The 16883-nt window shown below is 33.2% G+C and overlaps 2 protein-coding genes across 2 annotated transcripts; one reads left to right on the top strand and one right to left on the bottom strand.

Moving 5' to 3' along the window:
* The first annotated feature begins 2413 nt into the window (after positions 1-2413).
* Positions 2414-5097, top strand: LOC11434053 (subtilisin-like protease SBT1.4). Its single transcript, XM_003627275.4, has one exon. It carries the CDS (start codon positions 2566-2568, stop codon positions 4921-4923), a length of 2358 nt encoding a protein of 785 aa, XP_003627323.1. The 5' UTR covers positions 2414-2565; the 3' UTR covers positions 4924-5097.
* Positions 5098-6669: 1572 nt separating this feature from the next.
* Positions 6670-14414, bottom strand: LOC11434516 (microtubule-associated protein 70-2). The gene is made up of 11 exons (XM_003627274.4): positions 14001-14414; positions 13820-13905; positions 10098-10163; positions 9841-10011; positions 9550-9720; positions 9300-9455; positions 9036-9182; positions 8859-8930; positions 8252-8779; positions 7956-8161; positions 6670-7201 (listed from the first exon to the last, which is right to left on the bottom strand). The coding sequence occupies exons 1-11, from the start codon at positions 14200-14202 to the stop codon at positions 7162-7164; spliced, it is 1845 nt and encodes a 614-aa protein (XP_003627322.1). The 5' UTR covers positions 14203-14414; the 3' UTR covers positions 6670-7161.
* Between the last annotated feature and the right edge of the window lie 2469 nt (positions 14415-16883).

Here is a 16883-nt window from a genome sequence, read left to right as displayed (position 1 = left end):
CACAAAAAGATAAGACAAATACAAATAATTTATCACGACGCTTGCTCAAAAAAAATAATTTATCACGACGTCAGCATCAAGTCATAATCAAACACATATCAATATCTTTAATCTTTTTCTTGTCAATAAAACGTGGGTGAAAAAAAAAAGATGAATGCAAAGAAGATAGTTGTATTTTATATTAGATAATTTGACATTATATTACATAATTTGACTTTATATTAGATGAATGCAAACACTGTTGTATTTTATTTTTTATAAACTTTCATGTCGAGTTTGATCAGAGACAGCGAATGAGATAATTCATACATTAGCTAAATAGATCATATTTTTAATCCATCTCCATACTTTTGTTGATGTACCGATATGTATCATTGAACCTATATATAATGAAATGCATTAAACTTTTTTCCTTACAACAACGTGGGTTCTTTTATTTTGCAGATAAAATAAAGAAAGCTGATTTTTAACATTGTATTAGTGTTCTTTTATTTGGGTAGACAATCATTTTATTCTTTAAATTTGTTTTTAGATAGTCAATTTAGATATCCCTAAAAGACTAGATGCCTTTGTAACTTGTAAGCTCCGTCAGTTTTAGATCTGTTAATCTGTAAACTATTAATTTATGCTACAAGTCTTAATTAAATAATTACCATATTCGGGAAGGAGATCAGGTGCTCAGTTTTTGTCTTCTAACCATTTCATTATGAAATATTAATTAGTTTATGTCTTCTTAATTAAATAATGCAGCTTCCATTTCAAAATAATCTTTTATAACTCATTGAAGATATTGTTTAATATAAATATCACAAGTAATTGACTATTTTTGACTGCTTAATTCATTTGAGTTTAGGTCTTACTTTGATTATACTTCATTGTCACCATTTAGTGTAAGATCTCCTTATCTTTCTTAGTATGTGCCCATGTCATTGGTCGATTTATCCCTTGAAGTGTTTCTCCACATTAAAAGTTAACACTAATTAACACTGTATTCATGGGATAGTCTAACTTTTCTTTTTGAGTATGGGTTAGTTAACATCTTGGATAGCACTTGAAATAATCCATCTCTAACCCTTCGTCAAGTAGTGTATTAATCTAATCACAAGATAAAACAAACAAATAAGAATAAAGATTTTTTTTTTTGTACAAGCAAATAAAAATAACTTATCACGATGTCAACATCAATTCGTACACAAAAAAATAAATATCTACATCTTTGATCTTTTTCTTGTCAATACGTGGGTGGCCTGGTGCCTTATTCTCCAAACTTTTGTAAATAAATAAATTAAAAATCCAATACAAATGCATAGAATGTAAATTAAATTAATAAATTTAATGATTGACATCAAATAATTAACTAACTTTATTAAAAGATAAACTCACTTAGGTAGTGGTATTGACTTGGTACTTAGGAGTGTGTTCCTCCTTAAGGTCTTTTCGATGTCAATTTGAGTATACTAATTTAACTTCTTCAAAAAAACTTTATTAAAAGATAAAGAAGAATTCGAATTCAATTAATGTATAAAATAATTGTCAATCAAGCTGCATTTAACTTACGACTGAACTCCTGATTACTATATTATGTTCACTTAAGACTAGAGGGAAAAAATAAAAAAGCTTAAACACATTTTAGGTATTTATCTTTATTTAAGAGTTCATGTTGATCCATTGTTTTAAAAAAGGTGCAAATATGTTATTTAATTTGTTTTCTGTCAAAAAAAAAAAGTTATTTAATTTGTTTAATTGACACCACATTAGTCCTTTTAATCCACAAGGTTAGCAACATTGTCGTATAGGTAGCATGCAAATCAACGTCTTCTTCTTCCCACTTCATCAATTCCTCTAAAATTAAAATTATGGTTCATTGAAAGTCATTTTTCTCCAAATTCTTCATCCCAAATTAGAGATTGCAACCCATCTTCTTCCCTATCTGAGCTAACATATCAAATTCCCAAATTTTCTCGTTAGCTTCCTTTCTAAAATTATTGAACAACGATGCAAATGATAATCCAACACAAATTCATATAAATCTCGTACTTCAAAACCACAAATTCGTATGGAAAGACTAATATAATACCATTTAAACAAATTAAAGAACATATCTACATTTTTTTATTATAAAAGACCAACATAAACCTCAAAATAAAGATAAGGGAAAACAAAAAGTTTTCATCTAAAGAAAAAAAAAACAACAAGAAGAAGGTGATGAATATGTGTAGTATGGTATTGGTCTGATTATGGAGATGGCAAATCCACATCACCCATATGTCCTTCAATTATTGGCTATCTACTTTTTCTAATCCAATTTTTGGAATTTAATAACCCATAACAACACCCATATGTCCATCAATTATTGGAGAGTAACTAAATACCTAAAAATAATATCTCTACCCAATAACCACACAGAGCATGTCCCCCTTTTCCTGATTTATCGGTCAAATTCAGTTCCCTCTCCCCATCTTCATCATCCATCATCACAATTTCTACTTGTCACAAAGTGAATAATAATTCACAAATCACACAATAAAAACCCTATTCCAATTCATAAGGAAAACTCACACACAAATGGCTTTCCCTCACTCTCTCTTTCTCACCTTCTTTCTTCTTTTCCTCTCTTTCTCTCACTCATCTCAACAACACGAACAAGAACAACAATCTAATAACTCTCCTCAAACCTACATCATCCACGTGGCAAAACAACCAAAAAATTCAATTTTCTCAACCAATCAAAAAACCCATTTCTCTTCCATTCTCAACTCCCTCCCACCATCCCCTAACCCAGCAACCATCCTATACACATACACATCCGCCATTCACGGCTTCTCAGCCCACTTAGCCCCATCCCAAGCTGCCCACCTTCAATCCCATCCGGACATCCTCTCGATTCAAACTGACCAAATTCGCTATCTTCATACTACTCACACCCCCGTTTTCCTCGGCCTCACCGAATCCTCCGGCCTATGGCCTAACTCTCATTTCGCTTCTGAAGTCATCGTCGGTGTCCTTGACACCGGTATATGGCCCGAACTCAGAAGCTTTTCAACATCTGATGATTCAAATTCATTAAAAAGTCTGAATTCTTGGAAAGGAAAATGTGAAATTAGTAAAGATTTTCCTTCTTCTTCATGTAACTCTAACTCCAAGATTATCGGAGCGAAAGCTTTTTATAAAGGCTATGAAGCATATCTTCAGCGACCTATCGATGAAACTGTGGAATCCAAATCTCCTAGAGATACTGAAGGACATGGAACACATACAGCTTCAACAGCAGCTGGATCAGTTGTTGGTAATGCTAGTTTGTTTGGTTTCGCTAGAGGCGAAGCTAAGGGAATGGCAACAAAAGCTAGAATTGCTGCTTATAAAATCTGTTGGAAACTTGGTTGTTTTGATTCTGATATTCTTGCTGCTATGGATGAAGCTGTTGCTGATGGGGTTCATGTGATTTCACTTTCGGTTGGTTCTAATGGTTATGCGCCTCATTATTATCGTGATTCGATTGCTATCGGTGCTTTTGGTGCTGCACAACATGGTGTTGTTGTTTCTTGTTCTGCAGGTAATTCAGGACCTGGTCCTTATACTTCTGTTAATATAGCTCCTTGGATTTTGACAGTTGGTGCTTCGACGATTGATAGAGAGTTTCCTGCTGATGTTGTTCTTGGTGATGGTAGAGTTTTTGGTGGTGTTTCTTTGTATTATGGTGATAGTTTACCTGATAATAAACTTCCTTTGATTTATGGTGCTGATTGTGGTAGTAGATATTGTTATTTAGGGTCTTTAGATTCTTCAAAAGTTCAAGGGAAGATTGTTGTTTGTGATAGGGGAGGGAATGCTAGAGTTGAAAAGGGTAGTGCTGTGAAAAAGGCTGGTGGGTTAGGTATGATTATGGCGAATACCGAAGAAAACGGTGAAGAGCTTCTTGCTGATGCTCATCTTGTTGCAGCTACAATGGTGGGTGAAAATGCTGCTGAAAAGATTAGAGAGTATATAAAATCGAGTGAGAATCCAACGGCCACGATCAAGTTTAAAGGGACTGTGATCGGTGGTGAAGGTTCGCCTTCTGCTCCTCAAGTTGCTTCCTTTTCGAGCAGGGGTCCAAATTATAGAACTGCAGAGATTCTTAAACCAGATGTCATAGCTCCTGGTGTTAACATTTTAGCAGGGTGGACTGGGAAAGTGGGTCCCACTGATTTGGAGATTGATCCTAGGAGAGTTGAGTTTAACATAATTTCAGGTACTTCTATGTCATGTCCTCATGTTAGTGGAATCGCCGCGTTGCTTAGGAAAGCTTATCCAGAATGGTCACCAGCTGCAATTAAATCTGCTTTGATGACAACAGCTTATAATGTTGATAATTCTGGTGGAAAAATTAAGGATCTTGGAACAGGTAAAGAGTCAAATCCATTTGTTCATGGAGCCGGACACGTTGATCCTAATAAAGCACTTAACCCCGGTTTGGTTTATGATTTAAACATTAATGACTATTTAGCTTTCCTTTGTTCAATTGGTTATGATGCTAAGGAAATTCAGATTTTCACTAGAGAGCCAACTAGTTATAATGTTTGTGAAAATGAAAGGAAATTTACTAGTCCTGGTGATTTGAATTACCCTTCATTCTCTGTGGTATTTGGAGCTAACAATGGATTGGTCAAGTATAAAAGGGTTTTAACTAATGTTGGTGATTCTGTTGATGCTGTTTACACTGTCAAAGTGAATGCACCTTTTGGTGTTGATGTTAGTGTTTCACCTAGCAAACTTGTTTTCAGTAGTGAAAACAAAACGCAAGCTTTTGAGGTTACTTTCACTAGGATTGGATATGGTGGTTCTCAGAGTTTTGGGTCACTTGAATGGAGTGATGGAAGTCACATTGTGAGGAGCCCAATTGCTGCTAGATGGAGTAATGGATTTTCCTCAGCATCTTTTTAAATTTTCACTTTATTATAATGCTTTGTTGCTGTGAAAGTGGAAACACATTATTACCATGCATAGGTTATCTATGTATGAAGTTAATTAGTCTTGTCTTCTTGTAACTTTTCTGTTAGCTTATTGTACAAACTACAAAATAATAATAATTTGCTACGGTTGTTGATGTTTCATGAAGTTGTGCTCTAAACTTATAAGTAGCTGATGAAGGTCTACTAATAATTTATGGTAATTGTGGTTTTACATATGATCATGTCCATTATATATGAACTGATATGGCAGCATTGCACTTGCACCAACATCGTTTCACACTGAAACCTGACATAACATGTGTTTGGGATGTTTTGTAACATTGCTAACTATCCAGGAATACTATATGTGCATATTGGCATATTCTTCTTCAAACAATATTTTTGGAATGCAAAGCTATCACAATAGAGCAAGATTCTTATGTAGGTTTATGTGGTATTCGTCATAAACTCATAATAATTCATGTAGCGGTACACTAGTTGTTTTCTAAATTATGGGTTTGGGCCAAATTTGAACATCTAATATTTGAGTAAATTACACTCTTTCTCCCTTTTAGAGATTATGATAATACACTTCATCTCCTTTTATGTTTAAAAATATATAGTTTAGTCCATTTAACTTTTTTTTTTAAGCAAGTTTAGTCCATTTAACATAACATTGTTAGAATTATGTTTTTTAGATTAAATATACTTTAAAATTTATATATATACACTAAATTAATTTAAATTTACAATATTATCATTTCTATTAATTTGATGGATGCCTATCTTTCCTAACCTTTCTTCTTTAGCATATGTTTGGTTAGACGTCACATCTTGCAAAATCACGACGAAAATCCACATTAACGTGAAAGCTCCACATTTTAGTTTCTAACTTACACGTCAAATCAAATATACGCTTAACCTTTTCCATTGTGTGATTGGTCATTTCAAAACATAGAATCATCTCGCATCGAAAAGATTGCATATTTCTATGGATATGATATTTCTTTATTTTATTTTTTTCAATGGTAAATGTTACTTTCACTTTCCCTCTTTCTTTTTAGCCATTATTTTCTTTCTATTTCTCTATTTTATTTTATTTTATTTTTAATGGTAAATGTTACTTTCACTTTCCCTCTTTCTTTGTAATCATTATTTTCTTTGACTTTTCCTTCTAGTGAAACGTAATATGTTTTACTCTCAAACACATTTGTTTTTTTTTTCTTGCTATTATAGTATACATTTAGGGATTTAAAGATTATTCTATTTGCAGATACAATGAATCATTATGGAAAATTATTTTTGGAAGCAGGTAAAGATAAGTGCATCGGACATTCACTCACGAAATTCTTTGTCCTCATATTCACTCATCTACAACGTGCTATTAAAATTTTGACCAAATGAAGGTGTAGTTACTTTAAGCTCTACTTTCTAGATTCATGCAATCACAGTTAAATTCATTTGAGAATTGTGTGTGCGTGTTTATTTTATTTTTATTGATAAAATAAACATCATAGTATATATTATGAACGTTTATGAAAATGTTTTTTTAAAAAATCGATTGAATATTGTTGAAAATTCTGACAATTTCAAATGCATTCTCTGTAGTTAACTTCCATCTCCTCTATCACACAATTGAAAATCAAAATTCATAGTCATTCCAACCACCCACCTAAAAAGTAACAATTGAAAAATGAAAATATTAGAAAGTACAGGAACTCTACATTTTCTTGAATGCTTCACTCATAAATAAATAAATTTATAATAATAAACTTGAAATTATGAACTTATAACACAACCAATACACTTAGATCTGGATCTATTACAAAGATATTATGAAAGCCGAACCAACACAATCACACTATCTGCGAATTGCAAATATAAACTGCAAAAAGCAGTAAAGAAGGAAGAAAGCTACCTATACAAACACACCACTCAAAAGAAAAACTGAAAGGTTAACCAAGTTAATTGTCTTCTATTGTCTTCCTTCTTAGCCGATCTCTCTACGCAGAGGATACAACAGTCTAGGTCAGATGCATACCGGTTCCTGAATTCATTTTCTTATCGTCAATCCATGTCCAACATCAGAAACTTGTCTTCGGTATGCCAGTTACAATCTTATAATCAAGTGGACACAAAAAGCAGAAGAATAAAAACATAGTAGGGCAGAAGAATGATGCCTATGAAAGTTGACTCAACACTACCAGGTGCCACTATAATAAACTTGATGTTATTGGGTGCTGCGTGTTAATCCTCCACGTGTCACACTTCTGTGCAAATGAGAAAGGCTCCATTAGTCATCTCAGATTATGTGCGGGAAATCAGAAAAATAGAAAGCGAGACGAAAGAAAGCAAACAGCATTATATATTAATAAGTTATGTCTTTATTGAGATAGGTTCTAATTTAGCAAGTCAATGAAACAAAAAAACAAAAAAAAAAAAACCTGGACGATATAGAAATCTTAACATCATTATTCAGATTAAGTAGATTGACCAACATGCCAGGAAAAAGTATTGGCAAATGCCAAAAACTAGGCCGTTTTAAAAAGAAATCAGGGAAGATATTTGACCTAAAAAGGACTCATAGCAATCATAAAATTGAGATCCATTTTTGTCTCGGTTATACATTATGTGATTATGGGGAGTGCAAACTGACCAAAAAGGACAAGTGGATTTTGCATGCAATTTAATGGTGCATTTTCTAAGGGCTTTCCCATTCAACGTTAATCACCAAAATAAAAGGCCCGGATTGGGAAAAAAACATGGTTTATTAGGTAGTAACATTAAATCATAGCACATCCCGGGGATCCTGTTCTGAAAATGAAATAGTTTATATCCGTTGACTTGGGCAGAAATCCCTTGAGAAATACCCAGTTGAACGTAGCAGGTAAAACAAGGAACAGAATGGATGTATAAGAAGGTTAAAACCTCCAGCCTCGGACCAGTTACAGAAAAAAGCAAGTGAAGTGAAAAGTATGCCAATAGCTGCATATAAAAGGTAAGGAGGCGGGAAAAAAAAATTACCTTCCAGAAATTAGCTGATTCTGAGCACTGTTTACAGGGCCAGGGCCAGGGCCCTTTATATTGCTGAACCGCTTTGCTCTGCTCTCTTGTTCTTTCTCCACACGCATAGCAGCTACCTCCTTTTCCATGTTGGCTACTTCCCTTCTCATCTTCTTTGCCTCAACTTCCATGGCTTTGGTTAATGTATCTACCTTCTTTGCTAACATCTGACAGATAATGACCATTAGAAATAATTATAGCTAAGATTAATCTGTAAAGGATTAAAATCCAAAAATAACAATAAACAAGATGCTAACCTCAATAGCATCGTCTTTATCTTTTAGGCTTTGATCTTTCTCATTACCAGCTTTCCTCAAGGTCATGACTTCTTTCTGCAGGAGATCATATAAAATACCTGGAACACTATCCTCTGTATCCACTGTTGGGAAGTCATTTGCCTTATCATCTGAATTTCCTTTCCAATTAACATCTGTTTCTCTCTCTTTGGTTTCTTCAAGAGACTGGTTAAACGAATAACTTTGGGGTGCTCCATTCAGCTGCATTTTATTCCTCTCCAGTGACCTTGTGCCCCCATCAAAAGATTTAGATGTTCCTTTGGCATTCTTCAATACTGAGCTAGAAGATGGGGATGACCTTAATTGAAAGGATGGTAACCGCTTAGGCAAAAACCCATTAGAGGTTGGTTTTGAGAAATTATCAGCTCCACCTAGAGATTGCCGACGAGAATTGCTTACACTTCTTCCCTCAGGGGTGCTGCGACTACTGCCGTTAGAATTCCCCCTCAAACTCTCCTCTAGTACTTTAAGCCGTAATTGATATTTTTCCTGAAAATTTTGAAAAAGCATACCTTGAATAATTTAAGAACTAATCTTCTATTATAATAGATAGGAACCGGATTATTACTTTCAACTGTGCTTCAGACTTTGCTGCACGCTCAACTATAGCAAGTTTGTCACGAAGTTGCTGCATTTCCCCCTGTAAGAAGAATACAGGAAAATTTATGAAAATAAGAAAGGAGAGTAACAAAAGCTCAACCACTAAAGGCAAGTTAAAAAACAGTGTAAAACAAAACAATATTACCTGCAAGAATCGACGTTCTTCAAGCCATTGTTTGACAGGCATCACTTTATCATTTGAATCTTTCCATTCATTTGCAACCACCGTAGCTACTCTATTTGCTGTTACCTTGGCACGGGCCAACTCCCGATCAAGAGTTTTTCTTTCTTCCTAAAGAAATATAATTTTTTTTTGTTAAAATAAGTATAGTGTATAATATTAACTAGATGTGATATAATCATTAAAATAACCGGGAGACTCAAATAGTTGAAGACTTTAACACATTACATTCATTTCTTGAACTTTCCTCTGATAATCTCTAACTGCATTTGCAGCAGCACCACCTGCAAGGACAGCCTCTTCTAGCTCCCTAACAGTTTGGGTGAGTTTTTCAACCTCTGCCACCTTTAGTCTATGCATTCTGTCCAATATTTTATTTTCTTCCTGAGAGAAGTGGTGATGAAACAAGAAGTTAAAGTTAAATATTTAAGGTCCTAGTGTACTGGGAAAGGAAAAAAATCATACAAGATTGAGATACCTGGCAAATCTCAATCTGTTTCATTAGCTCTTGATTTTTGTTTTGGAGATCATCCACCATGGAGGCCTTAACCAAGGCAACCTGAACAGTCTTTTCGGCTTCAATTAGTGCCGCTTCTTTGGATTTGGTAAGACGGTCTAAGGCTTTGTTATCGTCTTGTAATTTAGCAATCTGCAAGGAATATATGGAAGAAAATTAAGCCAAAAATCATTTATTAAAAGACAGATTCAGTCCCTCCATTAATTATTTCTCTTAGGGAATACAACATAAACTCCAAGAATAAGGGAATACCTCTTGTCGAGCAAGTTTTAGTTCAGCCTCCAAAGGAGCAAGAATTGCTTCTATTGGGGGCATGTCATCATCCTTCTGAGCAGCATGTACCCTTCGAAGAGTAGCTTCAGCAGCAAACTGAGCGGCCATTGCTGCTTTCTTTTCATCATTAATTTTCTTTATTTCAAGATTCTGCCAAAATATTCAATTTAGTTAGTCTATAATGTAACCTAGGAAACCAAATCATTACTAAAGTGAATATAGGCTTTAAGTAATACTTTGCTTTCTAGAAGAGATTCCGTTAATTTTAGCTTGCCATCAACCTTTGACAGTTCATCGGTTAACTGAAATAAAGCAAAAAGAAGAAAGGTGAGTTAGATTTCAAGATGCCATAAAGCATGCAACAAAATAATATGAAGAAAATGTAAAACTAGCATAACAAGCATGAACAAGTAAAAGCTTCAATGTCATTGTCAAGTAATAACCATATACACAACAATGTGAAAAATGATCATACTGAATAAAAGGAAAGCAAATCAATAATCATCATAACAATCAGATTAAATGCAAAACCCACTAAAAAATCACCACCAACAATGAAGATGTAATTACTATTATTGAAGAACTATTGTAAGAAAAGGGCAATAGAAAGTGGATAAAGGAATGATAAAAATAGACCAAAACAAAGGAATTTAGCAATTCAGTAAAGCAAAATAAAATTGTTGTATCTTGCAAAAAACTTTAAAGTTATCACATCAGACAACAAAATTGTTAGACTCATAACTTCAACTATTGCAGACAACAAAACCATTAAAAGCAAAACTGATATTATGAATAAGTCAACACAAATGTAGAATTAAAAGTGAACATACAGGACGCCATAAGAATAAGGGAGAAAAAGAATAGGACAAGGCCAAGGACAAGTTATATATTCGAGAACTGATAAAAACAAAACTAAACTAAAGATTCTAGCAATTTAGTAGGGTAAAATACAACAACAACCATTAAACTCCTATCCTACAAGATGGAATCAACTACATGGATCAAACATAACACCGTAATGTCCTGCCATGAATCAAATTCAGTGATAGATCATTTAAATCTAAACCTCTCTTACTGGTTTAGCGTATAGATTTTCATGGTTTCCCTCTATCTCTAAATTGGACTATCACTCAGTCTACTCTCCAAAAGAGAGTTTCACTCACTGGTCTCCGCTACAAAAGCTAAAAAAAAAAAAAAAATTAAGATGAGAGACTATCATATTTTCTACAGTAGGAGTTGTCGCAACTTTCTCTCTCATGATTTCAATCAAAATGATTTTAGTCTTGTGTAACCCCTCATACATAGGACTATCGTTTATACAACACTGAACTTACATTTTTGGCTCTTCACTGCCCAACGTTCAACGCCATATAACATTGCAAGTTTTATAGCTGTGCAGTGAAATTTTCTTTTAGGCTAGAGGAATACTTTTCTACCACAAATAACCCACATGGCATTCCTTCATTTCATCAACCCTACATGGATCCTATGCTTTGCATCTCCTTTATCTCCCCTTCATTTTGTATAATGGACAAAGGGCACTCAAGCCGAAGGACTTGTGATGTGACATGTTTTCCGATATTCACCTCTAAGCTAGGATATTTGTCTCTAAACTTGCATTCCATATACTTTGTTTTACTTCTACTTAGCCTGTGTTTGGTACTATAAAAAATCACGGTGTGACCACACTTTCGATTGAATCTAACAATTGGAGGTTCAAGAAACTTGAGGTTGGGTTACCAAACACAAACTTAAGCAAAAGTCATGGGCTTCCAGAGCTAGTCTCCGTGTCTCAACTTTTTCTTTATTTCTTTCCTCGACTTTCTAAACCACTGTATCATCCAAAAAAAGCATGCATTGTGGCATTGCCGCTCAGATATATTCAATTATCACATCAAGAACCAAGATAGAACAATAAGGGCACAAGTTTGATCCTTGGTGCATATCTATGGTTATAGGGAAATATTTCGTTTCACCACCTTGTGTTGTAATGCTAGTAGTGAGCTTTTCTCTATTGGGTTGAAATATAACAGAGGCATAAAAGTATATTAATATGAAAAAATAAAAAATTAGATATCGACTGAGTACAAGAAAGAGCTCATCACAATGACTTAATGAGAGTGCCAGATCTAATATGAAAAATATAACAGCTGTTTCGTTTCACTACCTAATCTTCTAAGTTCTAACTTCACTTACAATAGACAAAAAAAATATCAAAAGAAAAATCAATATTATCACGAAGTCAAAACAAACCAAGAATTGAGAATGAATGTCATGCATACAAGAAAGGGGAAAAAATTCCCTTTAATGAGTATACCACAATTTTTTTTTTATCTTTCATTTTAGATTTAGATAGTTGCAAAGGAATTGATAAAGACATTAAATAGTTTCAAAATTAAGTAAAAATAACTACATTTGACTGAATTATACTGTATTGAAATACTGAAAATATCACAAGCACTTTTATTAACATGCCCTCTCACTTTTTAAACACATAGGATAAAGTTAGAAAAAAAACTAATTTATCCTTGATTGGTTCTATAAATTGACAAATAAAATAACAAGAATATAAAACTAAAGATAAAACAAAATGGAGTATTATTATTAAAATAAAGGTTTTTCCAAATAGCATCAAGACAGAGTAGAAAGTATCAAATTAAAAGGAAAAAATTATTCGAAGTCCCTAATGAGTTAAATGCACTACTTTTCATTAAAGACTTTCCAATTTTATTTATTAGAAACCAAATCCTAGGATATAAATCTGAAGATTCTCTGTGCAAAATAGAGCCGAGACAGTTTATATCACCACATAGATTCAAGTTATGAGAACAGAAACTTCAATGGACTACAATGGAAATATTATAACATCAAAAGCTTTGTCATTTCTATTATTGGATAATGGCTTTAATTAAGAATTGACCAGGCAGTGGATTTTCCACACATGGTCAATGCAACACAAGAAAGAGCTCATCACAATGACTTAATGAGAGTGCCAGATCTAATAACTGAGACGGTTTCTTTGGAAAAAAAAATTGCTGGAGAAATTCCTACACACTACATGGCACAGATGTAAAAGGTGTAGTATCAATGCAAACGCCAAAAAGGGGCTTCTTCTCCAATGCATTCCTGTGCACTTAGACATGTGAATGGGAAGATAATACATTTTTCATGTACAACTGCAATGTTCAAACATTGTTATCGCATGTTTGTTTCCATGGTAGGAATTGGTTAGACATGTGTTTACCCTAATAATCCTAAAACACCAATTTGTAGAGTCTCATTTTTCACGGTAAAGAGCTAGTGGACGCGCCGCAGCGGTGATAGAATGTGAAGCCAAACACTTACTTATTTGAGTTTACTTATTGGTATAAGCAATTATGAGAAAATTTATGATATGTTTATAAATTTTTTCAACTTATTTCTATAAGCTCTCCAATATAGCTTATCGAAACAGCTTATAGCTAAACGAAAACAGTTTAATTTGATTTTATCTTTTGATATCTTAATAGCTTATAGTTATACACAAGCACTTACACGAAGTGCTTATGCTATAAGAATTAAATTAAGGGTTTGTTTGGATTGACTTGTTTGGACTGTTTGGGAGAACTTGTGAAAGCAGCTGATAACATTGTTCATAAGCTGTTTCCAACTAATTTTCACTAGTTCTGCAAAATAGCTTATGAAAACAGCTTGTAGCTTATATGAAAACAATTGAACATTATTTTAGTTTTTGCTATAGAAATAGCTTATACATAAGGGCTTTGTGCTATAATCTGCAACTAAGTTATTTATTCAAATATGATACCAAGGACTTCCAAATATGTTAATTCTAATAATATGATCCAATTAGGAAATAAAATAATATCATAGTAAATTAGTAATCAGTAATTAATTAATGTAACATAATAAAAAAAAGAAACGCATAAATTAGAGTAATAATCTTCAATCAAAAGATTACCTCTTCAACGGCTTTTTCTCTTAATCGTTCAGAGTGTCTCAACGCTTTGATCTCAGCTTGTGCTTCTGATAATTCTCTATCCTTATCTACACAATTTACACAGAAACAATCAATTTCAATTTCAACATTAATTCACAAAATTCATCTCAAAAACTGTTCGGATCGAGCAGCATTTTCTCACCTCGAACTTCATTCTCAAGCCGATTAAGCTCAACCTTCACTGGATCCGAACCGTGCAACAGATTCATGAACTCATCAGCATCCATACTCGGTTGCCTCGCGGAGCCGCGTCTCCGAGAAGAAGAGCTTTTCGTGAACGATCCGGGAACTGAAAGCGGCGCCGGCGTCGCCATTTCAGCTCCGTCGCCGGAAACCTCCGCCATGGATGATTGATGAAATGCTAGTTGTAGAGAGAGAAAGTGTGAAAATGGTGGATTTAGAGAGAGAAAGATGCTTCTTCTTCTTGGTTTTGTTTGTTTCTTTGTTTCTCTGTCTAGATTCTGATTTAAACAGAGTGAGATTTATTAACGAATTAATTAACGATAAAGTGAGTCAGTGAAGGTTTTGCTTCTGACTGTGATGACTCATCGGACTTAGAAAGGCTACGATGTTTACATTTTAATTTTACTTTTAATAAAAAATAAAAATACTACTCTGCTTTTGAATATAAACAAAAGTTTTTGTTTACGAAAAATATAAACAAAAATTTGTAATCAAGAAAAAAAGTCAAGGTGTATTTTGTCTTAATATAAACAAAATACAAGAGTAGATAATCATTTTCGAATGTATAATCACAACAGTCTTTAATTCCTTCCAAAATAAAAAATAAAAAATTTTGATTGTACATTTCATTAATCAAAATTATGTTTAATTAGTTTGATGTGTCTTGTTAACGAGTGTTCCCGGGGCACTCTTTAAGCATATCAAAACAAGCAATTATTCTTTAGAAAAATTAAACATTTCGATTTTCAATGCATTGATTACATGTATTTTTATAAATACTTGCTATTTATAGTCCTTAAAAAGTGTCCCGAAGCACTTGTTAGCATTTCCCTTGATTTCATATATCTAAAGGATTGCAGTTATTTGTGACGCATTCAAGAATCAAAACAACTATTTGCCCAAAATAAATAGCATTAGTAGTGACTTGTTGTATAGTCAACTATGGTAATGTCCTTTTGGTGGTTTACCTCTTAAAAATAGTTTTGCTAATAAGTGTCCATTAGAAAGTAAAAGAAATTGACTTGAAAATAAATATTTATAAAAAATGGTAACTAAACACAAATTATTTTAAGGAGGAATGTAAGGGTCACACCCTACAACACATCTCAATAATAACTCGTCACCTCATGTGTTTTTTTCACTCTCTTACCTATTAAGTGGTTGTAACGATTGAAAACTATATTTTTTAGAGCACCTTCAATGGTGAGCTCTTTTTTTTGATTACTTTGTGGATTCCATTGTGACACGTCATCTCTAAGCAACTCACTCATTTTTAACTTCAATGGTGAACCTTACAAAAACTCATATTGAGTCCCACAACTTACTTTACCCCAAATATTAATATTATATTTATATTTAATATTATTGCACCTTAAAATATTTAATTTCAGTATTTTAAATTAATATCAATCTGAAGAATAAACGGTATATATTGTGGAAAAAAAAGATAACCATTCAGATTTATAAAACAATGGTAACATAATTTGATATATGCTGAGTCAAAAAATTGATATTGGCTACAACTAACAACATTAAACAAAATACATCACACAAAAACGTAAAACAAAGTAAGGCAAATATTGTTTTTTAATCTAAGTAACAATAAAGTTTGGTTACGTTACGCACGGTACCTCCATGGTGGCGTACTCCAATGATAAATATTGTACAATAACTCACCTTTTGGAACTCCAAGCTGGCGGACCATTGCAAAATAACGCCGCTGGAGTTGCTATTAGAATTTATCTGCAATGTTTACAGAAAAAACTCCAACAGAACGTTCATGAAATTTACAACCCATGAAATTTGAAGCAAAGATTAAAATGTTACCAAATACCCATATGCAAACAAGAGTACATAGATGAAAATTCTTTGATGGAGTTCAAATACAAAGTAACAGGGAGTGGAAGAAATTGAAAAGGGTTCTAACTTTGATGTCTGAATTGAAGAAAAATGTGAAGAAAGATTGTGGAGATATTGAACAGTGAATTAGTGATTTGGATTAATTGATTTTAAAATGTGAAGTAAAAATAATGTTTGTCATAGTCTTCGGAAAAATGTTTCCGACAATAAACTTACAAATTTGTTTGTTGAATCCTTGAACCTAAAAAGACAAGGGTGGGATGTTAGACCATTTAGTATGGTTAAAAACATTCAACAACCCTCAAGATCATTTTTTTAATTTCCAACACTCCACATCATTTTCTCTCTCGTAAATAATTTATTTTTATTTTCTTAACTTAAAATGCAATACAACAAACTAAGCACACGACACAAAATAGCTTAAAATGCAAGACAACAAACAAGTAATTTATTTAGTACGATACAAATCATCTTCAATCATGAAACATTCCAAACTTTGTCCATATGTGCTTCACTAGATCTGCTTGTAATTCATGATGAACATTTGGATCACGCAACTCGGATCTAGCACGCACATGATTTGCAAAAGTGTGTAACACCTCAGTCGAGTATGGTTGCGGTATAATAGATCCACTTTCCTCAGATTGCTCAAAATCGGTCCAACGTTGAACATATGTATCTCATTCATCCTCAACAATCATATTATGTAATATGATGCATGACCTCAAAAGAAAAACTAATAGAAAGCTAGAGTGAAAAACTTAGTTTTTTTTTTTTTTTTTGTGTCCAAATCAAATGATTCAAGTCTCTATTTATATAGAAAAAAAAAAATCACAAATTTTGGTAAAAAAAAATAAAATAAAAATATTTGCAATGAAATAATTGAGTCCAAAATATTAAGATGATAAAAATCCAAGTAGCCAATCGAAACGTGTCCTGTCTTTATCCATTCCTCTTTCTCTCTCCGCGTGCGCAGTTCCCA

Source organism: Medicago truncatula, chromosome 8 (genome assembly GCF_003473485.1).
Source record: "Medicago truncatula cultivar Jemalong A17 chromosome 8, MtrunA17r5.0-ANR, whole genome shotgun sequence".
NCBI lineage: Eukaryota > Viridiplantae > Streptophyta > Magnoliopsida > Fabales > Fabaceae > Medicago > Medicago truncatula.
Note: the sequence above shows the minus strand (reverse complement) of the source record. Positions and strands in the feature narration are given on the sequence as shown.